Here is a 26,083-nt window from a genome sequence, read left to right as displayed (position 1 = left end):
GCACTGTGAGCTCAGGTTGTGCTGCAGCCACTCCCAGGGCAGCTGTGGTGCTGGAGTGGCCCCAGGGCTGGGCCTCTGTAGAGGCTGCTGCACCTGTGCCAGCTCTGCTGCTCCTCTGGTCTCCTGGGAGCTCACTGCCTCATTAGGATGAGGATTCCTGGGCTTCAGCATGGACATTGAAGCAGGGGTAATGGCTTTGAGGACAGCTCAGGGCAGGTGCAAGCCAAGGGGGTGGATTTACCAGTTGCTGTGGTTCTGAATTTTCTGGAGCTGCTGAATTTAGAGAAGAAGAAGTTGGAAGAAGTCACAGGGGAGCAGGTGAGCTGGCTGTGAAACACCTGTGGGTGAGGAAGAGGAAAGCAGGGAGCAGGGATGGAGGGAGGAGCTGAGAGTGTGGTGGGGCTCAGGGCAGTGGAGGGGGGCAGCTGGGGAAGTCTCAATGCAGGAAGAACCAGGACGAGGTTAGTGAGCACTGAGCCTGTGTTCATTTCTTTGATTGCTATTTCTCAAATGTGTCCTAGACCAGGCCCTGCTCTGACTGCATTAGTGACCGTGCTGACACAGAGTCAGGGACCTCTCCCTGCAATTCTGGGGAAAGACGCTGTTACTCACATTTGCAGATGAGGGAACTGAGGCCCAGAAACTCCAGGGCTCTGCCTTCAGCTGTGACCCAGGGAGCCTGGAGGCAGCACTATGAGGGCCCTGAGCCTGTTCTTCGCAGGACCAGAGGCTGCCTCTTCTTCCAGTGCACAAAGAGTAGGTGACTTGTGAATCACTTTCTCTGTGGTGCTGCCTCCTCCCAGGGTCCTTAACTGTTAGTGCAGAAATCTTTGAATGTGGAGGGAGTAAGGATTCACCTGCAAGCAGGAACTGGCCCCGGGCACCTGCTGAACGTTGGGCCAGGACATGGGCCTGTGGATAAGAGGCTGGGGGTGGGGTCTAATTTAGGTGAACGCCACAGCCACAGATGCCACAGGTGCTGGGCCCCTGGGACGGGCAGCACAGGCTCGGTGAGGAGGGGTCTGTCTCTGACCCTTCTCAGGGGACACCCAGGTCACCACTGGGGGTTGAAGAGCTGCAGGAAGCAGGAGGTGGTACGTCCTTCAGGGTGAGTGGCCTGAATCAGGGTCTCTGTCCTGGTGGGGTGGGTCCTGGGCACTGTGTGCATAGTGGCCTGGTTTCCTCCGTGGGGCCCCAGGGCTGAGAAAGAAGAGACCTGATTTTCTGGGCAGAGGAACTCAGTTGGGGTGGGAAGAGAAGGGGCTGTTTCCCCCCAGGCTGCCTTAAGTGTTGCCTGGCACAGCAGTCTTCCCTGAAGGGCTGGTAGAGCCCCGGCCCAGCTGTCTGTGCTGTCAGATCCTGTGGGGACCCCTTGTTGTGTGCTGAGGCTGTAGGGAAGGCTTTGCTTCTGTTGGGGCTGACAGGGCGGCCCTGGCACTGGTTCCCCAAAGAGGGGCTGGCACTCTGCTGTGGCCCTGTCTCCTGCCTGCTGCCTGCTGGCCCAGGCCTCCTCCTCCCCGCCTCTCTCCCCAGCTCCGAGGACATGGAGCACGGCTGCCGCCCCTCTCTGCTCTGCAGTCTCCCCTCCCTGCTTCTCTTCGCCCAGCTGCCCACATGGGGCTCTGCAGGTGAGTCTGTCCCTGACTCGTCCTGGGTCTTCTTCTGCGGTGGGAGGAGCCCCCAGCCCTGTCCGTCAGGACAGAATGAGGCCCAGAATGTGGTGGTGCTGCCCCAAGCACTGGCTGACATTAAGAAGTTAGGATGAGTCACTCAGCCATCAAGTGGGTGTTAGAGAATTGACTGTTGTTTAAGGATTTGGAGCCTGCTGTTCCATGACCACAGCGGATGTGTGTGTCTCTGCTCCTGCCTGAGTCTCTCAGTTCTCAGTTTATTCTGTGTCCACAGACAAGTTCCAGGTGATCGGCCCCTCAGATCCCATTGTGGCAGAGTTGGGTGGTGACGCCATCCTGCCCTGCTCCCTGGTCCCAGCCATGAACGCAGAGGACATGGAGCTGCGGTGGTTCCGAACCAAGTTCTCAGAGGTGGTGTTCGTGTATCAGAACCACCAGGAGCAGCAGGAGGAGAAGATGCCCCAGTACGCAGGGCGGACCTCGCTGGTGAGGGACCTCCTCACCCAGGGGCAGGTTGCCGTGCGCATCCAGAAGGTCCAGGTTTCAGACAATGGAAGGCACACCTGCCTCTTTCAGAAGGGAGACTACTATGAAGAGGCCACTTTAGAACTGCAGGTGGCAGGTGGGTGGCCTGATCTGTATTCTGGATCTGGACCTTGGGAGTATTGGGTTTTGGAGGAAACTCATGTAATTAAACATCTCATTTCATATGTGAGGAAAGACAGCTCAGTCACTCATTGATGTTCTCAATATAAATCTTGTACGTGGGCCGGCTCCGCGGCTCACTAGGCTAATCCTCCGCCTTGCGGCGCCGGCACACCGGGTTCTAGTCCCGGTCGGGGCGCCGGATTCTGTCCCGGTTGTCCCTCTTCCAGGCCAGCCCTCTGCTGTGGCCAGGGAGTGCAGTGGAGGATGGCCCAGGTGCTTGGGCCCTGCACCCCATGGGAGACCAGGAAAAGCACCTGGCTCCTGGCTCCTGCCATCGGATCAGCGCGGTGCGCCGGCCGCAGCGCGCCGACCGCGGCGGCCATTGGAGGGTGAACCAACGGCAAAGGAAGACCTTTCTCTGTGTCTCTCTCTCTCACTGTCCACTCTGCCTGTCAAAAAAAAAAAAAAAATCTTGTACGTGGAGCCCCTAGTGTGTCAGGTGGGTTTACTCACACATCTTTGGTGTGGTTGTGGAAGTAAAATCAAAACCAAAGTTTTCTCCCAGAATTCCTCTTTGCAAAGGCAGTAGGGAAACACAACTGTTTCATTGCTGAGTAAGCACCAAACCAGAACATGGGACACATCACAGGCCATCCATTGAGGGACTGAGAAGACAGAGAAATCTCATGTTTTGTTTCTTTTTTTTAGTCAATCAGATGTAACATGAATTCCATTTTTTTTTTTTTTGACAGGCAGAGTGGACGGTGAGAGAGAGAGAGACAGAGAGAAAGGTCTTCCTTTTGCCATTGGTTCACCCTCCAATGGCCGCCGCGGCCGGCACATCGCGCTGATCCGATGGCAGGAGGCCAGGTGCTCTCCTGGTCTCCCATGGGGTGCAGGGCCCAAGCACTTGGGCCATCCTGCACCGCACTCCCGGGCCACAGTAGAGAGCTGACCTGGAAGAGGGGAAACTGGGACAGAATCCGGCGCCCCAACCGGGACCTAGAACCCGGTGTGCCAGCGCCGCAGGCGGAGGATTAGCCTATTGAGCCACGGTGCCAGCCATGAATTCCATTTTTAAAAAGTTTTATTTATTTATTTTTATTTATTCAAAAGAGCAACAGAGAGCGATAGAGACAGAGACCTTCCATCTGCTGGTTCACCCTCCAAACGCCCACAAGAGCACCAATGGCACAAGTGCTTTCCAAGCCTCTGCTTCAGTCAGGCTAAGCCACTCTCAGTGTGGAAGTCGGGGCACATGACCAACCTCAGAGAGTCCATGTGAGGGAACCACCAAGTGTGTGGCGAGGGCTGGCTACATATAAAGATGGAGAAAGAATAGGTGATATTTTATTAAGATTTATTTTTATTTATTTGAAATACAGAGTTATAGAGAGAGGCAGAGACAGAGAGAGAGGTCTTCCATCCACTGGTTCACTCCCCAGATGGCCGCAACGGCCAGAGCTGCGCTGATCTGAAGCCAGGAGCCAGGAGCTTCTTCCACGTGGATGCAGGAGCCCAAGAACTTGGGGCATCTTCCACTGCTATCCCAGGCCATAGCAGAGAGCTGCATTGGAAGAGCAGCAGCATGTAGATGAGCATCTAGGCCAGGAAGACTAGAGCACATGGCCCGAAGGCCATGCGCCCTGGAGGCACAGGGCTACAGCAAGCCCTGTCCTGGCAAGAGGCCAGGGAAGAAGAACAGGGCAAAGCCAGATATTTTAATAATACATATTAAGTTCTGAAAGTCTGATTTTCTAGTGTATGTAAGGAAACTTGGCAGAGATAACTCAGGGTGTGGATATGAGGGCAGGAGTGGGGACAGGGTTGTTGACTGGTGCAGTATTGGAAGTGATTTACAGAGAGAGGCAGTGGGAATCATAGCAGGTGCCCCAGGACTGAGCTGGGTGAGGAGATTAGAGGTTCAGGATGGAGTCCTGGGGTCAAGTTCCTGCTCCTGGTTTCTCTGGCCTCAGTCTTCCCAGCTGCACAGTTGAGGAGAAAGCCCCCTACTCTGTGCCCCCATGGGTCCCAGGGCTCTTTCCCCTTCTTCAGGCCACGCCCTCCCATGGACTCTCCAGAATGGAACACAGTGACTCCCCTGTAGCTGTGCCACACCCAGACCCTGCTGAGGCCCTGGGCCAAGTGGTCTCCAGGGTCTCCACAGCTCCCCTCTTGCAGGCCTGGGCTCTGCCCCTCAAGTGCACATTGAAGGGCCAGAGCAGGACGGGGTCCGCGTGGTGTGCAAGGCCTCAGGCTGGTTCCCGAAGCCCCAGGTGCAGTGGACAGACCTCAGTGGGGAGAAGTTCCTGGAGTTCTCTGAGGCCCATGCCCAGGACGCAGCAGGGCTGTTCAGCGTGGAGGCGGCTCTGGTGGTGAGAGACAGCTCTGCAGGGAGTGTGAGCTGCTCTGTCCTCAATCCCATCCTGGGCCAGGAGAAGGCGATGGCCGTGTCCATCCCAGGTCGGTGCTGCTTCTCATTCCTGGCAGGGTTGGGAGGTGGTGCCGGCATCCCTGAGTGTGCGGGGTGGGCCTGGGTGCTCCCCTGACTGGGTCTCCCCCTGGGCCCCAGAGCCCTTCTTTGCGCAGGCCTCTCCCTGGAAGGCAGCTTTTGCTGGGAGCCTGACGGTGCTGGGGCTCCTGCTCTTTGGGGCTGGCTGCTTCACCAGGAGAGAGCTCTCTGCAAAACTGCAGGAGAGGCAGAAACAGGAGAAGTTATGCCGGGCTAAGGAGGAGGACCTGCGGGCAAAGGAGGAGGCACTGAAGGCCAGAGGTAGGGGGCCAGGGGCCAGGCAGGGGGGCAGCTGGTGCTGAGAGGAAGGATGCTGGGAGATGAGTCTGTGGGTTCTGCTCTCCAGGGCAGGTGGCTGTGGAGACCCAGACAGGACAGCTGGAGGCTGGAGCTGTGCGTGGGTCTGGAGTAGGAACTTCTCTAGGATATGGATGAGGTCTTTACTGTGGGTTCTCCAGGCACACGGTCTCTCCTTTCTTGGGACAGAAGTTCAAGGTTTTTTCTCTCTCTTTCAGATGAGCTCCAGGGAGAACTCGGTAAGCTCCCCTCCTGAACTCCCCCTGTCCCTTTGTGGAAGACACTCTGGGTCTCAGCTCACCTGTTCCCTGTGTGCTGCTTTTCAGGTAGGAGGAAGGCAGCTTACCTGGCTGGTGAGTGACTCTCCAGATGTCCCCTGGTCCTGTCCCACCAGTGCCCAGCTGTCCCCTCCTTGTCTGTGTCCAGGCACAGACATGTGGACCCCTTATTAGTGCAGCAGTGGCAGTGGTGGTGGCAGAACCCTGCTCTCTGGGCTCTCTCACACCCTGGTGACTGTTTGTAGTCTGTGCTCCAAGACTTGTGTGCCGCATCCTTGGTCTTTTTCCACGCTGGGCTGTCCCCATGTGAGTGCCACTAGTGTTTCAGCCTCCAGTGCCCCAGCTCTTGGTCTGCACAGGAAACCATAGCCAGATGCACTGAGATTCCATGAGAAGAGGGAGAGATGAGTAAATGGGGTCGTTGAGCTTGGGGGTGTGATTTCTGCCTCCTCCCTCTCAAGACACCACCCAGAGGGAGTCTTTCCTCTCTTTTTCTCAAAGGTGCTGTTGAAATGTGAAAGGGAGAGGACTGGGTTGGTGACCAGATGTGGGGATGTGATGGGACCAGCTGAAAGTCTCTTAGCATACTGACGCTTCTCTCTAGAAATATTTTTTTTGACAGGCAGAGTGGACAGTGAGAGAGAGAGAGAGACAGAGAGAAAGGTCTTCCTTTGCCGTTGGTTCACTCTCCAATGGCCGCCACGGCCGGCGCGCTGAGGCTGCACACCGCGCTGATCCTAAGCCAGGAGCCAGGTGCTTCTCCTAGTCTCCCATGGGGTGCAGGGCCCAAGCACTTGGGCCATCCTCCACTGCACTCCCGGGCCACAGCAGAGAGCTGGCCTGGAAGAGGGGCAACTGGGACAGAATCCGGTGCCCCGATTGGGACTAGAACCCGGTTGTCTGGCGCCGGAAGGTGGAGGATTAGCCTATTGAGCCGCGGCGCCGGCCCTCTAGAAATATTTTATGGAGGTTGTTTGGCTCCATTGATCCAGGAGGAGTCTCATCCCCATGTGGTTCTTCTTTGCCTTTAATTTTCCCAATATACCCAACCAGGAAATATCATGCAATAATTGTTAATGTAGAATATTTTTTGTTTTAAAAATATTTATATTATTTTAATTTGAAAGGCACTTAGAGAGAGAGAGAAGAGAGAGAAGAGAGAGAGATCTTACATCTGCTGATTCACTCCCCAAATGGCCACAATGGCCAGAACTTGCACAGGCTGAAGCCATGAGCTCACCTGGGTCTGCCACATGGTTGCAGGGGCCCAAGCACTTGGTCCATCCTTTGCTGCTTTCCAGGTACCTTAGCAAGAAGATGGAGGAGAAGTACATCAGCCAGGACTTGAACTCGGGCCCATATGGGATGCCAGTGTTGCAGTTTTACACACTAAGCCACAACACTGGCCCCATTTTTTTCACTAAAATATCTTCACACAGCCATATTTTGCTCCTGACCAACAGCATCAAGGAACCAGTGACACAGGAGACTTTATGGTCTTTGAGGCGCAGGGCAGACAGCTGACAGCCAAAAGTCACCCAGCAGTGGGGCAGGGTGTAACTCAGCTGTCCTGCAGGTTTCCTGATCTGTGGTCAGGGAGTTTCCCACAATCCTCTGCTGTCTGCACCTGCAGGAGGCCCCTCCTGTGCAGCCTCTCTCCTCCTGCAGAATCTGACCTTCAGCACAGAGGGCAGGGAGGGCTGAGCAGGTGGTGTGGCTGTGGTCTCACCAGGGTGTGTTTCCTTTCAGCCTGGAGGAAGGTGCAGCTGTATGCTGGTAAGTGACGCTGATGGCTCCTCTGCTCACCTGCCCTGCCTCTGCCCCTTCTCTACCTGTGGACTCAACTCCAGATGGGCTGGGCGTTCTGCTTTCCTTGTCAGTGTTGTAGCCCCCAAGGGAAGACAGCAGGGGCTCCTCCGTGGGACCACAGCTCTGCTTCCATTCTGGGCCCTTTGTCCACTGCAGGTCATAGTTAGGGTTAGCGACATCTTCTTAAACCCCTTGTTCAGCTGATCCTCTCATTACGGTGAGGTGTGAGGAGAGCCTGGGGCAGGGCAACCACTGTGTAGATCAGGAAGCGCCGGTCTCCAGATGACCCTGGGAACCATGTTTCACTGCTCAGGACTCAGATTATACTAAGAGGGTCATGGAATCTATGTTCTTCTTACCCTCAAATCCTCCCTTTAAGGCCCACTTTGGTCTTCCTGGCCCTGGAATATGGTCTTCTCTGCTTCTCCGTGCTCTGACCACTGTCCAGCCTGGGTTTCTTCCTCTAAGTATCAGTGGTTGCTGAGGAGTTAGTTACTCTGAGTAAATGTTCTAAATTTGGGAACAGAGTCTCTGGGATGTTTGTGGATGGATTTGTGGGTTGAGATTTCTGACATACCTGAAACTGTATGCAACATTTCGGTACTCTAAGATTAGAAAAGCTTAAAATGTATTTGACATGCAGAGAGTGAGAGCAACAGCAAAAATGACAGATATCCCATCTCCTAGTTCACTCCCTAACTGCTAGCAACAGCCATGGCCATGTCAAGGCCAGGATATAGACCTCAGCCTAGATCTCCCACATGCATGTCAGAAATGTAACCCCTCAGTGCTGCCTCTCAGGTTCTCCATTGGCAAGAAGCTGGAGTCTGTAGCTTGTACATGCCTACTCCTGTTTTATTTATTTATTTTTTCACTTTTATTTAGTAGATATAAATTTCCAAAGTACAGTTTATGGATTACAATGGCTCCCCCCACAACTTCCCTCCCTCCCGCGACCCTCCCATCTCCCACTCCCTCTCCCATTCCATTCACATCAAGATTCATTTTCAATTATCTTTATATACAGAAGATCAATTTAGTATATATTAAGTAAAGATTTCATCAGTTTGCTCCCACACAGATCATAAAGTGCAAAATACTGTTTGAGCACTAGTCATATCATTAATTCACATTGAACTACGCATTAAGGACAGAGATCCTACATGAGGAGTAAATGCACAGTGACTCTTGTTGTTGACTTAACAAATTGATGCTCTTATTTAAGGCGTCAGCAATCTCCCCAGGCTCTAGTCATCAGTTACCAAGGCCATGGAAGCCCCCTGAGCTCGCTGACTTTGATCTTATTTCTACAAGGCCATAGTCAAAGTGGAAGTTCTCTCCTCCCTTCAGAGAAAGGTACCTCCTTCTTTGATGGCCTGTTCTTTCCACTAGGATCACACTCGAAGAGTGTGTTTTTTTTTTTTTTTCCAGAGTGTCTTGGCTTTCCATGCCTAAAATACTCTCATGGGCTCTTCAGCCAGATCTGAATGCCTTAAGGGCTGATTCTGAGGCCAGAGTGAGTGCTGATTAGGACATCTGCCATTCTATGAGTCTGCTGTGTATTCCGCTTCCCATGTTGGATTGTTCTCTCCTTTTTTTTATTCTCTCAGTTAGTATTAGAAGACACTAGTCTTGTTTATGTGATCCCTTTGACTCTTAGACCTATCATTATGATCTATTGTGACCTAAAATTGATCACTTGGACTAGTGAGGTGGCATTGGTACATGCAACCTTGATGGGATTGAATTGGAATCCCCAGACACATTTCTAACTCCACCACTTGGGGCAAGTCAGCTTGAGCATGTCCCAAATTGTGCATCCCCTCCCTCTCTTATTCCCACTCTTATATTTACCAGGAATCACTTTTCAGTTAACTTTAAACACCTAAGAATAATTGTGTGTTAATTACATAGCTCAACCAATAGTATTAAGTAGAACAAAAAAATACTAAAAGGAATAAAGTATTAAATTTACATCAACAGTGATGACAAGTGCTGATCAAGTCACTGTTTCTCATAGCCTACCCCTGCTTTAAAAAGTAGGATAATTTGAATAGGAGGGAGTGTGGGATGGATGGATGGAGGGAGGGAGGGAGGAAGGGAGGGTGAAAGAAAAGGAGAGAGAGAGAGAGAGAGAGAGAGAGAGAGTAAACACTCCCCCGTTGGCTGTTCCATTCCCAAATATTTGCAATGGTGGATTCTTTATGAAGTGAGCTGGCGCCAAAGCCAGAAGAAGCTGGGAATCCAATCCAGATCCCCCACATGGTTGGCAGGGCTCCGATAGATGCATCATTTACTGTTTCCAAGGGTGTGCCTTGGCCAGAGCTGGAGCTGGGAATCTAACCCAGGCCTCTGACATCCAGTTCAGACACTTAACCCATGAGTTTTTTGAAAGGTCAAATACCTGAACCTGAATAGGTTCTTTTTTTTTTTCCCCTACAAGAGCAGCAAATGTAATATGTGATTTTTTTTTCATATTTTTTTCACATTTTAGGAAAATTCTGTCTGTATTTATTAATGGCTCAAGGCCCTTGTTTGCTTTTTCGGGGGCAATGCATAAAGACTGTGGCCCAGGAAGGCAGTGGAGGATGGCCCAAGTCCTTGGGCCCTGCACCCGCATGGAGACCAGGAGGAAGCACCTGGCTCCTGGCTTCGGATTGGTGCAGTGCGCCGGCTATAGCATCCATTTGGGGGGTGAACCAATGGAAGGAAGACCTTTCTCTCTGTCTCTCTCTCTCACTGTCTAACTCTGCCTGTCAAAAAAAAAAAAAAAGTAGAAATTGTTACCTAGAGAAAGGACGGCAAGCAAACCATAGTAGAAAAGAACATGTGGGGAAGAGAAGAGGAGATAAGGGAGAGAGTGAGTGCTGTGCAGGTGGCTCAGAGTGACTGCAGTGGCTGAAGGCCCAGCCCTGGTGTTGGAATGTAGGGAGTGTGTGGAGGGTTTACAGGGCTTGGGTGTGTGAAATAGAATTGATTCCAAGACACCGTGTAGGTAAATTTCAGGAAAAATCTAAATTAAAGCATCTTAATATTTGAGAGAGAGAGAGTGAGTGAGCAAGTGCCCTCATCCTCTGGTTCATTCCTTGAATCCTTCAACCATCGCTGCTTCCTCCTCAGTGTACAATGGAGAGAAGTTAGAGTCCAGAGCTGGAGCTAACTCTGGCGTGGAGCTGATATCACACAAGGAACTGTAAGAGCTTGGATGGCAGCCCATATAGCTGCAGCCAGAGTTCAGGATGCTCTTTTTTTTCCTCCAAAATTTTTTTTTTTTTATTTGAAAGGCAGAGGTACAGAGAGGCAGAGGCAGAGGGAACCTTCCTTCTGCTGGTTCACTCCCCAGATGGCCACAATGACCAGAGCTGTGTCGATCCAAAGCCAGGATCCAGAAGATTCTTCCTGGTCTCCTGCATGACTGCAGGGGCCCAAGGACTTGGGTCATCTTCTAGTGCTTTCCCAGGCCTTAGCAGAGAGCTGGATCTGAAGTGGAGCAGCTGGGATTTGAACTGGTGCCCATATGGGATGTCGTCACTGCAGGCAGCGTCTTTACCCATTATTCCACGGTGCCGGCCCCAGTATGTAGGCTCTTATAATCAAAGCCTCAAACTCAGCAGCTCAAGATGTAGTGGATGCACTCCTTCACATCCACTGCAACTCATGGATGCTCTTTCACTTTACAAATAATGTTCCAAAGTGGAGTGGTGAGGGACTCTTGTTCATTAGTGTTAATACATACTCTTATAGATGGGATAGAATTTGGTAGGCTGGCTATCTCTTCCCAACATTTAAAATCTCTATATGACTGGGACAGTAAGTTAGCTGTTGGGTTCTTCACGCCAGTTCAGATTTTGGGAAGGTTCTCAAGCTCCTAGGCAAAGGTGACCAGGATCCCAAGGTGACTGATGAGAGAACAGAGACCTGTACACGAGGCCACTTTTCATGGGGGACTTGGCTGCTTGCAGCTTCTTGTTAAGTGGGGATGTAGCATAGACTCTGGGGGCCACAATGGAAACCTTCCAGTTCATTAGCAGCCCTGGAAGGCCACCTTCACTGTTTCAAATTCCTACTCAGTGGAACGAGCAGAGGAGCACAAACTTTAAAAGCCTTCCAGGATAATGGAGAAAATGTACAAGACCTGGCACAGAGGTTCTTTAAGCAGAACATTTACAGTTTATCCAGGGGACTGAGTATGAAGGAAATGATGTGGAAGATCAGGAAACCTTAGCATTTCCAGGTCCTGTGGCTGCCCTTAAGAGTGATGTGGAAATGCTGAGAAATCTGCAGAGGTTGGAGTAATCCATGTGAGTGAGTGTGATGATGGTGGATCAACTGCTGAGCTTAAAGCTGCTGCACAAGGTCACACAGTCTGCAGTGGTTCATTACAGAGGAGCAGACAGTGACGTCACCACAAAGCAGGGGACCCAGTGATGTGGCCATGAGGTTTGCCCATCTGGCAGCAGTGAAGTTGTTAAAGAGGCTGCAGAGGGTCTGACGCTGTGGTGTGGTGGGTTTAGCAGCTGCCTCCAGCACCGGCATCCCATATGGGAAATGGTTTGAGTCCAGGCTGCTCTCCTTTATATCCAACTCTTCACTAGTGCTCCTGGAAAGTAGTAGAAGATGACCCAAGTGTTTGTGTCCCTGCAGGTATGTGGGAGACCCAGATGAAGTTTCTGTCTCCTGGCTTCAGTTTGGCCCAGCTCTGTTGGCTGTGGCCATTTGGGTAGTGAACTAGCGGATGGAAGATTCTCTCTCTCTCTCTCTCTGTGTGTTTGTGTGTTCCTTTCTCTGTATATCTCTGCATTTCAATTAAAATAAATAATAAAAAGGGCCACAGAAATATGCTGTAGAGGATGCTAATGAAGTGGTTATGAGGTTTTACAGAGACACGATGATAGGGAAGCACTGATGCCAAGGATGTCTTATGTCCCAGTGAGGTGTATAAACAGATGCCAGGATGAGAGCTTATTAAATCCTGTAGCCTTGTGACACCTTCTGGAAATTGCTGTGAGCAACTACAAACATGTGGGAGGGAAAACAGAAGAAAGTTAAGGCAGAAGCCAGTACATCTCAAGTCTGAAAAGACCATCTCAGCTGCGGGGCCAGCTCAGGTGTGAATGACTGTGTAGAGAATAATTAGAGTGTCAGCCGGTGAATATCGAGCAGAGGTGAATAAACCAGGGGAAAGGCTGGAATGTGTTCAGGTCTCCAATGTGGGAGCTTTGAGGATGACTCCTGTGAGCCGAGCAAAGGGAAGAGGCAAGTGAGAACAAAGGTGTCTTCTAGGGCAGTGATGTGAGAAGGTGCTGAGCAGTGAACTCACTTAAATAAACTTGCTTCATTTTTTCTCTTGTATTAGAAAACAAAACAAACAAAAAGATCTGGATCCAGGGACTGAATCCAGGCACTCTGATGCGGGACACGGGTGTCTCAGCTGTCAGGCTCAACACAAGCTGCCCAAACTTACATATTTTAAAAGCCGTTTTGAAGGGGCTGGTTCTATCACATTCTGGGTTAAGCCACTGCCTGCAGTACCCTCATCCCTTGTGGGTGCTTGTTTGCATCTCAGATGTTCCACTTAGCTCCCTGCTAATGCACCTGGGAAAGCAGTGGAGGAGGGCCAAAATGCTTCAGGCCCCACACCCACACGGGAGGCCCAGAGGAAACTCCTGGCCCCTGGCTTTGGACTGGTCCGGCTCTGGCCATTGTGGAAAGTTGGAGAGTGAACCAGATGAAAGACTCTGTCCCCACACCTGGGCCCCAAAATGAGTCAGTTTAAAATAAAGTAAATCTTAAAAAAGTCATTTTGAAATAAGCATCTAGTGAAGCTGCCTCTGATAAGGAGAACATTTCAATCTTCCAGCAGCAGTGAGGGAAGGAACAGGGTAAGGGAGATGCTAGGGCAGTGGGGAGTCACTGTGGTGACGGGAGGAGCTGTGCTCTCTGGCCCTGTGGAATGTGTCCCCCCCCCCCCCCCGCCCAGGTCTGGATGCTTCTGCTCATGGTCAGAGATGTGGACTGTGAGAAACAGTCATGGCCCCCTCTTAGGGGAAAGAACCCTGGGCAGCAGGTGCACAGGGAGCCACCTTATAGAATCTGTGTTTCCAGGAGACTTCTGTATAAAAGGTGAGATCATACAGTCTTCTCTTAGCATAACCCTTCTCTGTTGAGTTTATGTCTTATAATTAGTATGATTATTGGACGCTTGTCCTCATTTGATATTTTTAAAGATTTAATTATTTATTTGAAAGAGTTACAGAGAAATAGAGAGAGAGAGAGAAAGAGAGGGAGGGAAAGAGGCAGATAGAGAAAGAGAGACCTTCCATTCACTGGTTCACTCCCCAAACGTCCACAACGGCTGGAGCTGGGCCAGGCCAAACCAGGAGCCAAAAGCTTCCTTCAAGGCTCCCATGTGGGTGCAGGGGCCTGAGGATCCAGGCCATTTTCTGCTGCTTTCTCAGGTGCATTAGCAAGGAGCTGGGTGGGAAGGGGAGCAGCGAGGACAGAAGCCAGTGCTCACATGGATTGCTGGGGCGTTACCGGCAATGCCACAGTACCAGCCCCACCTATTTGTTTTGTAAGAACAAACAGCATCTTTACTATAAATCATGTTTTTCCCATGGTGGGTTCACAACTGTACAAATGTCTGATCTCTAGTTATGAATATGAAACAATTCCTAACTTGCAAATTTCTTGTGAAAATTAAGTGAATTTTATGTTGGTATTTTAAACAGTACTTGCTGTGCTATTCTCTCAAAAGTGAATCCTGGTTCTGTTTTCTCTTTATTTTCCTCCCTTTCCCTTTTTTCTCCTCTTCCTCTTCTGTTATGGTATAGAACTTTACAGTTTCTTAGACAACTAATGTCTTGGTGAAAAACAAGTAAATTAAACATTCACTGTTCTTCCAGAGGTTACATCAACCGGCCCCACCATTTGATGTGATTTTGTTTCCTGTCAAGCAAATCAATTAAGTTAATATTGAGCTTTCTCCTCCCCAGGAATGAGCATGGAGGTGGGAGGGATGCAGTAGCCTTGGGCAAATCCAGGAGAGACTTCAGTGCCCCTCCAGGTGCTCATGCTGGGGAGGTGGGGCTTAGCTGGTCCTGAAGCCCCTGTGTTGTCAGCTGACGAAGGGCAGGGCAGGTCCTGTCTGATCACCTGGGGGCGCTGTTGATGACCATGTTCCATGAGAGTGGAGTTTGTGGTCTGGGAGACTTGGCTTTGAATGGGAGATTGATGCACTGTGTCCCTTTTTCCTCCATCCCAGACCTTCCCTTGCCCACTGGCTCTCTGGGCCCCTGAGTCCCTGCATCTCAGACCACACTGCGTGGGAGTTTCTGGGTCATGCCTTCCCCATGTTCAGGTTCCAAGGGTCCTCTTTCTCTCTCCAGATGCCTTCTCCTGCCAGTTCAACTCCACGCTGGGTGTAGCTCCCAAGCACACGTGATTGTAGGAGGTTTCTATTTGCTGCCAGAAAAATGACCTGAGCCTTGGTGGCTCCACCACACACATTGACTGTGCTACAGCTCTGTGGTCAGAAGTCTGAGACAGGTCTCACTGGACTAAAGCACCTGCAAGTCTGCATTCCCTCTGTCAGCTCCTGGATTTCCCAGCATCTGACCCCACTTGCACACCTAAGTTCATGGCCACATTCCTCTGTCTTCAATTACAGCAAGGTACACATCTTTCAACTCTGGTTCCCTCACTCTATTACTTCTCTGGCCACACACACCTTGGCAGGCTGCGTGCTTTCAGCGTTTACATGATTTGATTGGGTTCACCTGGATCATCGAATGAAGAACCTTAACTTTATCCCATGTTCAAAGCTCCCTTTCCCTGTAGGTGACAGAGCCACAGGTTTAAGGATTAGGACAGGGACATCTGAGAATCATCCTCCAGGTTCACATCATCCAGTTGTAGCTGCCTCTCTCCACCTGTGGGTACAGGCAGCCTGCTAGTTCTGCTCAGTCAGTGCTTCTGATGTAGATGGAGGGGCTGGAAATTTTGATTTCCCTAATTTCTTCTTTTATTTTTCTTAAAAAGAGAAGTTGAAAACCTTTACTTCTGAGACAATCTGATATCAGAGAAGGTCCTCCTAAAATTTATATCAAAATGTGGCCCTTTAAAGTTCCCCAGCAGCGCCATCTGGCTGCCACGTTGTTACCGGAATTTGGGGTGCCATACAGTATCACCATGTACTTAGTAATAAATCCCCAATATTCATAAGCCCGAGAGGGTTCTTGCCTAATATTTAGAGAATTCTAAATACCGGCATAAATAAACGAGGCAGCTTGGTACATTTTAAGCTTTTATTTAGTGAGAAAGATGCATAGGAGAGTGAGAGCTTTATCTAAGAGAGAGAGAGAGAGAGAGGTAAATCTGGGTTCATACTGAGCACCAGGAACCAGCCACGTGGAGTAGCATTTAGACCAGGAAGCCTAGGGCACCTGGCCTGAAGGCCATGTGCCTTGGAGGTGCAGGGCCACAGTCAGCACCCCCCTGGAAAGAGGCCAGGGCAAAGAAGAGAGAGGCGGGACACACCGTGTCCCAGGCTTTTAACCCATTTCCAAAGGGGAGTGGTTAATTAACCTGATTGGCTGGTGGACACCCAGGTGTGGCCCGGTAGGGGCATGAGATCACATAGAGGCATGGCGAAGGCGTGGTCTTCAGGCTCATGAACCTAATGGATTTTAACCTGTATGCCCGCCTACTCAAATCCAGGGCACACCAAGGCACAGGCTAGACAGACTGTATGTGGTGATGTCCTCTGCTGAACACTGCAACTTTTCTCCCAATATTGAGCCTCGTGCCACGTCCTTCCTGGTACCACATGAAGGTGCACAGGGCTTGTGTGTAGGGCATTTGTTTGTAAAGAGGCCTCAAGTATTATGCACCTGATGAGAATCACCCAAGATTCCTGTTGGGTGTGTTGTAAACAGAGGAGCCATTCTTCAGGTCCCTTGCTCTGAGCACACCCCTCCCCAATTTAAAAAGAAAATCTAGCTTCCATGATTTTTTGTGTTTAGGGATGTGAGAAGCATAATTTGAGAAGAAATCTGGGAAATGCCTTTTTCTGTATGGTCAGTGGCCAGCCTCTCTGTCTCTGGTGTTAAGCTTTATGGCTTGGGGGAAAGACTGCTGTGTGTGTGTGTGTGTGTGTGTGTGCAGGACACAGTCCGTCAGCTGAATGTCTCCCACACATTTCTCCCATCACTGTTTCAGAAGAGCAGGTGCTGGGCTGACCTGTGCAGTCTGTGCAGACCCCTCATACGTAATGTGTGTTCTCTTGTAGATTGGCGGAAGGAACGGTTCCAGGCCTGTGAGTGACTTTGTGTTCTTTCTGGGTGCTCCTCCTGTGGCCCCCATGGCTCTGGCCCCTCCTTCATTTCTCTGTGCTGGTACAGATGCTGGCACCATCAGTGGTGGTGGGGTGGGGGCTGAAGTGACAGGAACAAAGCCAAGCTGGTCATCAAGGTCTCTGTGACATGTCTGATCTCAGAGAGGTCTCCTGGTTCCTCCTCCTGCTTGCAGGCCATGGGCTTCCATGCCAGGGCCCTTATCTCATGGGCCTTGCCCCTCCGCCATGCAGCTAGGTGGGTCTGGGGGTGGTTGTGCATGCTTGCTGTGGGGTACAAAGGGAACTTGCATGATTGGAAACTCTCTGTGCAGGGTCTGTCACTCTGGATCCAGGCTCTGCCCATCGTAATCTTACCGTCTCTCCTGAAAAGAAGAGTGTGAGCTGCCAGGCCGTCCCTGAGAGCTCTGAGGACATCTACAGTGTGTTGGGCCTTGAGGGCATCACATCAGGAAGATGCTACTGGGAGGTGGAGATCAGGAGTGAAAGGTTCGGCGACTGGGTTCTGGGGCTCTGTAAGGAGCATGTGACAAGCACAGGCTGGTGTAGAGAGTCCCCAGATGAGGGGTTTTGGGTGGTGAGTTCATTTTACATTGGCTACCTTGCCTGGACTAAGCCTCAGCAGCTTCTATCCCTTAGGCAGCATCCCCGCAGGGTGGGGATTTTCCTGGACTACAGTGAGGGGGACGTCTCCTTCTACAACATGACTGACGGCTCCCACATTTTCTCCTTCCCCCCAGCTTCTTTCTCTGGAACCCTCTATCCATGCTTCATGCTTCGGGGAGACATGACCCTGAGCATCTGCCCCACAGAGGGGGGCTCTGAGGGGCTCCCTGTGTCCCTTAGCAAGTCTCCTTCTTTGGAGGAGGCGGTGAGGCCCCCAGGGGAGGGGCTCAGCTCAGGCTCTGGAGTGGATGGAGCTCCCCCAGGGGCTGAGTCTCCATTGCTGCCCTGAGCCCCACAGGGGCCCTCACTGCCCCGACTCCTCAGTGAGACTCTTGCTGGGGCTGCAGGCTCCTGGGACAAAACCTCTAGGGCAAGTCCTGGATGGCCCAAGAGCTTTCTCATCTCATGGTTATGAGAACTGTTAGCTCATGCCAGTGTTCAAAGAGCAGAAAATGGATATTCAAATGGATTTGAACTGATACGGGATACGCTGAATTTTACTATGGAAATTTGGTTTTATATTTTTGTCTTGAAATATTTTTTATTGATTTCCAATTATCTTTGGATATAAATTGGCTGAAGTCAGAATTACTGTGTCCAAGAAAGCAGAGTTTAATTATCCAACTTGAATGTGAGCAGAGGGCCTAGAGGTTGAGGGGGGTCCCCAGCTCTGTTCTGGGAGGGTTTGTTCTGTTTGACTACAGAAGTTGGCCATCTGAACATTTCCATGGAGATGAGTGACTGATGGATTTTCTAGTGGAAAACTATCTAATGATCTACCTTGTTTACTTCCTCTCTGGGATGGAGGACACACACATGATTTTCCACACTTCAGTAATTTCTGTTCCAGTGAACAAACTGCTGTGTTAACTCAGGGAATCTAAGGGGAGGGCTTGGAGTCCCTTCTGTGTCAACACTGTAGCTGTGGGAAGAAGAGAGCTGCTAGCAGGGTAGCAGTGGATCCTGAGTAAGATGAAGACGAAGACGAGAATTTCCTGATGCAAATTCAACTGCGGAGAGCTTTGACCATGAGCCTGGTTCTAGTTACTCAATGCATTGCCTCTTTATGATCCAAGTCCAATTGTCACAGTGAGTGGAAAACCACAGAAAACAAAATGAAGCAGGACTGCTGAGGACTCAGATTCTTCGAGCAAGGAGACGTCCATTCTTCCAGATAAAATACTTTGACCAGGAAGGGGCAGGTGGAGCAGAGGTCCTGATGCTGCTTGAGACCCCACGTCCCATGTTGGATGCCTGGCTGGGCTCCTGTCCTGGTTCTACCTCTGATTCTCACTTCCTGCTAATGCTCACTCTCGGAGGAAGCAGTGATGGCTGAAATAATTGGATTCCTGTCACCCATGTGGGAACCTGGATTGATTTACATGTCTCTTTCTTCAGCCTTGTCCAGCAACTGTTGTTTGCATTTGGAGAGGGAATCAGTGTCTGGAAGATCTCTGTCTTCATTTCAAATAAAATGAAAAAAAAAATCTGATTGTCTATGAATTCTGACTGAGTGTGACAGACATGAAAAGGGAAGTGGGAGAAGGAAGTGGGGGATCTCACCTCTGGCCTTGTAACCAGTTATGCCAATAAGGAAGACAGCAGCTGCTATGATTCAATATTTGTGTTACCAAGCTCAGTCGGGATTGCAGTCTTATAAGTTGTAGATTAACGGGAATGAGGGGGTGGAAACTTAATCAAATTACTGTGTTAGAGTTGAGGACTTTGTGAAGTGATTGGAATGGAGCAGGTTGTTAGGGCAGAGCCCCTAGATTGAATCTTGGTGGATTTATGGGAGTGGTGAAGGAACCTCACTGACACAGAGAGAAGTGGGCGATGCTGCCATATTGTGCTTTTCAAAGGCGGCCCCTGTAAAAGTCTGCATTGTGCTGGACTTTGGCTTCCCAGAGTTGTGAGCCAGAATAAACTTCTTGTCTTTGTCAAGTTACTCTGCCTCAGGAATTTCATTACTTCCTTAGAACGCTGACTAATTTTTGTCTTTGCTTGTCTTGTGTATGTTGTGTATGTCTTTGTAGATAGTAATCATTTTCTTCTTCTCTCCTTAAACTTATGATGTTGTATGTAAATTGTTTTAGATTTGGTTTATATTATAATCATATATATTGTATGTTTTTATTTATTCTCTTTTTTATTTGAAAGCCAGAGAGAGGGGGGTGGAGAGATCTTTTGCCCGCTTATTCATCCCCACATGTCTGCAGCATTTGGGGCTAGGACAGGCTGCAGCCCGGAGTCAGTGGCTCCTTCTTGGCCTCCCCTGAGTGGCAGGGTCTGAAGAACCTGCATAAGTTACCTTCCTGGTTGTGTTGTCATGATGCTGGGTCAGAGGCAGAGTAGCCAGGACTTGAACCAGGCACTGTGCTGGGGGATTCTGTTGTCCTAAGCTTGGCTGCACCACAATGCCACCCTTTTGTCTCCTTAGAGCTTTCTTTTCCTCTTTATAGTGAACCACAATTTCTCTAGTTAGTAGTTTTTAGGTTACATTTTCCCTGTTCCAGTGACTGATGTAGTTACCGTCTCATGAGTGGACTCTGCCTGATGTAATCCTCTAAGCCACAGTGCAGCCCAGAGGAGGGCGCTGAGCTGCTCACACTGTGTGGGAAAGGGGAGCTGAGGTGCTCACACATTTATCAACATGCTTCACCCAAGAATGAGACCATACACACGTACTCTACAGGTCCTTGCTTGGATTTTTGCTTGTATTCTCAGTGTACTCATATATTAGCTGTCCTGTTTATCCCATTCCATTTTGCAGGTATCTTCATGACACTGCATAACTTTTGGATTTTCTTTCTTTGAAAGAGACAGAAAAGGCAGGCATGCAGATGACGTGATATTATTTACCAAAACAGGAGTGATCTCTCTCTCTTCTTTTTAAAGATTTATTTATTTACGTGAAAGGCAGAGTTACATAGAGCTTGAAACAGAGGCAAAGAGAGAAGTCTTCCATCTGCTGGTTCACCCCCAACATGGCCACATGTGCCAGAGCTGTGCCAATCTGAAGCCAGGAGCCAGGAACTTCTTCCGGGTCTCTCATGTGGATGCAGGGTTCCAAGGACTTGGACCATTTTGCACTGCTTTCCCAGGCCATAGCAGAGAACTGGTTTGGAAGTAGAGCATCTGGGACTTGAACCACTGCCCACATGTGATGCAGGCACTGCAGGCAGTGGCTCTACCCGCTACACCACAGTGCGGGCCCCAGGAGTGATCTCATTAGCTAAGTGCACCAGCTGCCTTAATAGCTTCAGAAGCAGTGATTAAACATCACTGTTGTAGCACTTAGATAGATTTATAAGTTTTCTCATTGTACATTTTGCAGTGAATTTATTTTGGGAGTTAATATTGATCAAAGGTACCACATACTTTTCTGAGTATCCCAAAGCCTATAGTTTTGTTGCCCCATAAGATGTTTGCCACTTTACCCTCTTACCCAGTGTACTTACTCATTTTTTTAAAAAGATTTTTTTGTTTTATGTGAAAGTCACAGGTGCATGGGGGGGTGGGGAAAGGGATCTTCCATTGTTAGTTGACTGTCCAGATGTCCCTAATGACTGGGCTGGGCCATGCTGAAATCAGGAGCAGCAGCTTCGTCTGGGTCCCCGACGTGGTCCTGGGACCAAGCACTTGGGCCATCCTCAGGTTCTTTCCCAGGCACAGAGGCAGGGAGCTGGATCAGAAGACTTGAACTGGAGCCCTTCAGGGATGCTAGTGTTGCAGGAGGAGGCTTTATCCTCTGGGCCACAACAAAGACTCCAATGTATTTTTCAATGCCTATCCTGATGCATAATACACAGTCTATTTTTCCAAACATTCCCTGAAGTACAGTTGTACCAGTTCCATTACTGATTAGTTACTGAAATAAATACTTTGATTTCTATCTTTGCCTAGAGTCATATTTATGACCTTATGAAAATTGTACACTATTTTCTTACATTTAAACAACATAAAAGAGGAGTGGGGAGGGTGATTGTAAGGCCACCTCAAACCACAACCAAACACGAGTAACGGAAAGGGTTTATTGGGGGAAAATCAGACAGACCAGAAGGAAGGGGCGAAGAAGGAAAAGGAGAGAGAGGGGAGAGTATAAGGGAGGGAGATGGAGAGAGAGGGGAGAGTATAAGGGAGGGAGATAGAGAGAGAGAGAGAATGAGAGTGCTCTTCCACCCACTGGTTCACTCCTGGAACAGCCAGTCAGCCAGTGCTGGGCCAGGCCGAAGCCAGGAGCCAGGAACTCCATTCAGGTCCCCACATGGGTGTCAGGGTCCCAGCACTTGAGTCCTCATCTGCTGCCTCCCAGAATGCATTAGCAGGAAGCTGGGTCAGAAGCAGAGCAGTCAGGAATCAAGCCAGCTCTTGAATGTGAGTTTTGGGCTTCCGAACTGTGGGTTATCCAACCACTTATGTTGAATGCTCCTTTTTCTATTAAATAAGGTGATGTTTTGAGTTTTTCTGCAGTCTGAACATACACAATGCTTCTGTACTTGTATTCAACCCCCTCCTCTGACAACAGGTGTCTTGTGAGGTGTTTGGTCCCTTCCTGTTCTCCTGCCCATGTAACTGATCTTCCTGGCTGAGGTTCCATCTCCTGTCTGCAGAGTCTTCCTCAAGAATCCTCTCTACCACTCTGTCTCCATCTACTCAGTCTGGACAGCCGAGGTCTCACTCCCCTGCCTTTCCTCACTACAAATGCAAAATAAGACACACCCTTGGCTTTGCTGTCCACTTCTCACAGTGCATTTGGCCTCAACACTCCTTGCTTCAAAGGGACTCCCAGGGCTTGAGTGATTGACAGCTGTGATGTTGCTACAGATCACATCACCATCAAGGTAAGGATTATCATCAGCCCCTCCTGTGCCCCCTCAGTCACTGTCCAGCTCCAGATCCCAGCACGTGGTCATCACCACCCTCCTCTGCTGAGCACGTCCTTGGGGGAGCATTCATGGGAAACACAAGTATCCACTTTCTGTACAGTCAGAGACATCTGTCCACAGAGCCTTTCCTCACATGTCCTTGTCACAAATTTTCCACCAATCTTCCTTCCAGCTCCTCAGCCAGCCCATCACACTATTGGCCACAGCTGTGACCTGGCAAATACTCGCAGGCCTGGGTGCTTTTCCCCCAGTCAAGTGAGCAGTCAGGTGCTCTTCACCCCTGTGCTCCCTGACGTCCCAGAAAGGGGCTGCAGTACTGCCACTGCCCACTGGGTGGTGCCTGCCTGCGGTCAGAGCCATTTGTAAGTCAGGCTGAGCCTTCTCTCCCCTGTCAGGTGATCCTAGGAGCTCCCCATGGGACCACAGGCACAGACTGGGTGGGGAAAAGCAATGCTGTGTGCGGGAGGGGCCATGGGTGTTGGGCCGTGTCTTCCTGTAACTCAGCTGTGAGTGCAGGGCCTGCTCAGTGGGTGCTGCGTGCAGTACACTCTCCCATGTGATGACGGAGTGGGGCTGTGCATGCCCTACTGTGCAGCCTCTGAATCAGCTGTCAGCCAGTGTGACAGTTAGAGAGAAAGAAAGAAAGAGAGAGAGAGAGAGAGAGAGAGAGAGAGAGATCTTCCATCTGCTGTTTCACTTCCTAATGGCTACAACAGCTGGGGCTGAGCCAGGCTGATCCCAGGAGATAGGAGCTACTTCCAGGTCTCCCATGTGTGTGGTAGGGGCCTAAGCACATGGCCATCTTCCACTGCTTTTCCAGGCCATTAGCAGGGAGATGTAATGGCTGTGTAGCAGTTGGGGCTCCAACTCCTGCCCATATAGGATGTAGGCATTGCAGGCTGACACTTCACCTGCTGCATCACAGAGTCAGCCTCAGAGAAAAAATATTTTTTGCAACAAGAGGCATGGTGGGAGCTTGTAGGTGGAGAGGCAAGCAGAAGAGTGGAAAACCACAGCTTGGAGTGTGACACTGGGTTCAAGTCCTGCCTTCAGCACCACTCACCACCGTGTGACGTTGATGAGAGCAGCTTCCCAGCCTCACTCAGCCCCTCCTCTGTAAGGAAGAGGAGTCTAATGTGGAGGATGTGGTGAACACTGCCCCAGACCCTGATCAGCACCGGGCATCCAGTGACTGACAAAGAAGTGCAGCCCTCGTGAGGACCGGGCTTTGTACTTTCTGTCACAGGAGGAGGACTGTGGACCCGGCCACGCTTCCTAGAGGACCTCTTTCCCACTGCAGGGAAGCTTCCTGTCGTTTGGTCAACCTGGGCCCAGCTGCAGGACAACTTGTCTCCTCTTCTGCCTCCCTCCCTCTCTCTCTCTCTCTCTCAGTGGAGCCCACACCTCCCTGGTTCCTGATTCCTGGCTGACTTGGGGTTCTCCTCACTGGGTGACCACTCTCTGTGTCAGTGTCTGCCTGGGGCTACTGGAGGGGATGGGTTGGGGTCCTGGGGCTCTGGGACAGTGGCCCTGAGGCTGCCCCTGGGGGCACTGCTCTCCCAAGTGGTGACCATGGTAGACCCCTCTCCCAGTGACAGCCAGGCTCCAGGGTCCCCTGGCAGCAGGAGGCCTGTCCCTGGCTGACCTCAGGCCCCCTGCAGTGCCTATTTGAGAAAGCTCAGGGCTGCCTGCAGGGAAATTTCAGGATCTGTTCTGCTGATGCCAACGATGGGGCCCAACCTCCTTCCCAGAGATTTACTCAGAGAGCTCAGGGCTGCACACGTGCGTCTCCTGCAGCTCTGGAGCTTCTCTGGGGTACCAGAGGCCGTTCCTCTGCAGTGCAGTCAGCAGGAAGGGGAGGCCTCTGCCTCCAGCTCCGCAGGAGCTCAGAACCCTGACCTGTGCAGCTGCCCCATCACATGTGCACTGACCACCTTCCACCTTCCCACCTCCCTGGCTGGACAGAGGTGCTGACGACCCAGCTGTAGGGAGATGGGTTTGCCATGAAATGAAGACAGGAGCTGACAGTGCAACCTGTGAAAGGTTTCATGGATTATGTGACATAATCTGCTCACAGGCCCTGTCAGCTGGGTGTGCAGAAGCATGAATACTACAAGGGAGGCCAAGAGCAGGAGAGAGAGCCTGGCCCCAGGACGCCCGCAGGAGAAGCAGGAGTGAGAGCAGCTGAGCCCAGGTTGCACTGTGTGCTCTGCCCACGGCAGCCTTGGCGTGCAGCCCCATCGGCCCCTGACTTTCAAACCAGTCCATAGCACAGCGTGTGTGTCCATCCTAGATCAAGGCTGAGTGCTCCCAGCCCCCAGGACAATCCCGCCTGTCCCTCCCCGACCTCACCTCCTCCTCAGCCGGCCAGGGGTCCAGCTCCTCGCGCCACGTCTCTCACCGCAGCTCCTCCTGCCGCTCTCTCATTGCATGCATTTGCAGTCCTGCACTGCGTGGTGTTTTGGGTCTGGGTTCCAGGATTCCTGTCCCCCTTTCTAAGCTTTCTGGACTGCATTGTCAGGGCCTTCCTGCTGGAAAGTGCTGCTGTCTGCCAGTGCTGGCCACAAGGGGGCAGCAGAGGACGGGGAAACCCGGTGCCGCTGGCGCTGCCTCTGGGTTGGCCCTGCTCCTCTGGGGCCTGCTGCTGTGCAGAGTTCTGGAGCAGCGGCTTGGAGCCAGGATCTCCGCACTGTTTGGAACACGCACTCCTTTAAATAATGAGAAGCTCACGGAGAAGGAGAATGAAAAGGGAAGCTTATTTTGGTAGAAAGCATTGTGAGGTCCGTGAGCAGCTTTTCCTAAACGCATTTCCAGGGACTTCTGGAAGAGCCCTCCCAGGTCCTTGGCCTCCCCTCTGCCTCCAGATCCCTGGACACCGCTAGGGCTGCTGCCCCCCACGTGGTGGCCCCACTGGGAGCAGGCGGAGCTCTGGGGGGAGCTGGCGCCGGCAGGGCTGACCCTGGTGGGTTCCTCACCTCGGGACCCCGGGTCTCAGCTGCGACAGGAGGACAGCAGAGGCCTCACAGTAACGCAGGAGGACGGGCACGGAGACTCCGTGTGTGCTGCTCAGAGGGAAACGCGGGGGAGTGGGCGGGGCCCAGTGTGTGGTGGGGGCCGTGGGACAGCAGAGGGCAGGCGTCCATCCAGTTCTCTCAGCCTCCCTTCTCAGGGTTTGATGGCGCCTCAGCAGCCTCTGCCTTTCGGGGGACAAGACCGGGGTCTTTCCCATGACCACTTCCTCCGGTCCCTCCGCCAGGATTTGCCTGCTGCACCCTTGCCCAGGCAGGGCCTGATCCACATGGAACCAGAGGCGAAGGGTCAGAGAATTCCTCCAGGTCGCTGACGCCCCCATCTGGGCAGCACTGGCGCTGGCGCTCGGGGCCCGGCCACTGCGGAGCCGGGAAAGCGCTGAGGCCCTGTGGGAGATGGGTCCGACGGCCCCACCCCGGTTACATCAGGGCTGCTTTCTTCATAACCCTGCCTGCTTCCTCTCTCGCCTGCTTTTTTTTTTTTTTTTTCATTTTATTTATCCATTTGAGATGTAGAGTCACAGAGAGAGGGAGAGACAGAGAAAGGTCTTCCATCTGCTGGTTCACTCCCCAGATGGCCGCAATGGCCAGAGTTGAGCTGATCAGAAGCCAGGAGCTTAATCGTGGTCTTCGCGGTGGGTTCAGGGACTGAAGGGCTTGGACCATCTTCTGCTTTTCCAGGCATGGCAGGGAGCCTGATAGGAAGTGGAGGAGCCGGGACTCGAACCGGCACCCACTTGGCATGTCGGTGCTGTAGCCTCCTTCCTTGATGCTCTTTCTTTGCTTGTGCCATCATCTTTCCACTTCGTTTCAAGTTTTTATTTATTTTTTGCTTATTTATTAGTGTGATAAATTTATTAAACTTTCATGTGGGTGCCATTGTCCTGGCTGCTCCACTTCCTATCCAGCTCCCCACTGGTGCACATAGGAAAGCAGTAGAAGATGAACAGCTTGGCTGTTGCAGCCATCTGG

At 51.2% G+C, this 26,083-nt stretch overlaps 2 protein-coding genes and 1 non-coding gene across 10 annotated transcripts in view; 2 read left to right on the top strand and 1 right to left on the bottom strand.

Moving 5' to 3' along the window:
* The window catches only part of LOC100344369 (butyrophilin-like protein 1), a 168,446-nt gene that overhangs the window by 126,344 nt on the left and 16,019 nt on the right, over positions 1-26,083 (top strand). The window contains exon 1 of one of the 8 annotated variants that reach the window (XM_089334137.1): positions 921-1,091. The exons of 6 other annotated variants lie outside the window; for them this stretch is intronic. In XM_089334137.1, coding sequence (XP_089190263.1) covers positions 968-1,091 — 124 coding nt within the window. In that variant the 5' untranslated portion in view covers positions 921-967. Of the gene's footprint in view, positions 1-920; positions 1,092-26,083 lie in introns of those variants that run through there. One more of the 8 variants, XM_089334139.1, reaches the window with a different exon arrangement.
* LOC149126713 (butyrophilin subfamily 3 member A2-like) lies at positions 68-19,166 on the top strand. The gene is made up of 10 exons (XM_089332400.1): positions 68-318; positions 1,534-1,628; positions 1,906-2,253; positions 4,461-4,742; positions 4,852-5,052; positions 5,415-5,441; positions 14,564-14,615; positions 14,724-14,848; positions 16,465-16,491; positions 16,842-19,166. The coding sequence occupies exons 2-10, from the start codon at positions 1,544-1,546 to the stop codon at positions 17,480-17,482; spliced, it is 1,788 nt and encodes a 595-aa protein (XP_089188526.1). The 5' UTR covers positions 68-318; positions 1,534-1,543; the 3' UTR covers positions 17,483-19,166.
* Positions 16,022-16,150, bottom strand: LOC149126714 (small nucleolar RNA SNORA11). Its single transcript, XR_016234872.1, has one exon. It is a non-coding gene; the product is annotated as a small nucleolar RNA SNORA11 (small nucleolar RNA).

Source organism: Oryctolagus cuniculus, chromosome 5 (assembly GCF_051225735.1).
Source record: "Oryctolagus cuniculus isolate XC-2025 breed Fujian yellow rabbit chromosome 5, ASM5122573v1, whole genome shotgun sequence".
In the NCBI taxonomy this organism is placed as follows: domain Eukaryota; kingdom Metazoa; phylum Chordata; class Mammalia; order Lagomorpha; family Leporidae; genus Oryctolagus; species Oryctolagus cuniculus.
The sequence above is the reverse complement of the archived record's forward strand: the minus strand, read 5'-3'. Positions and strand labels throughout refer to the sequence as shown.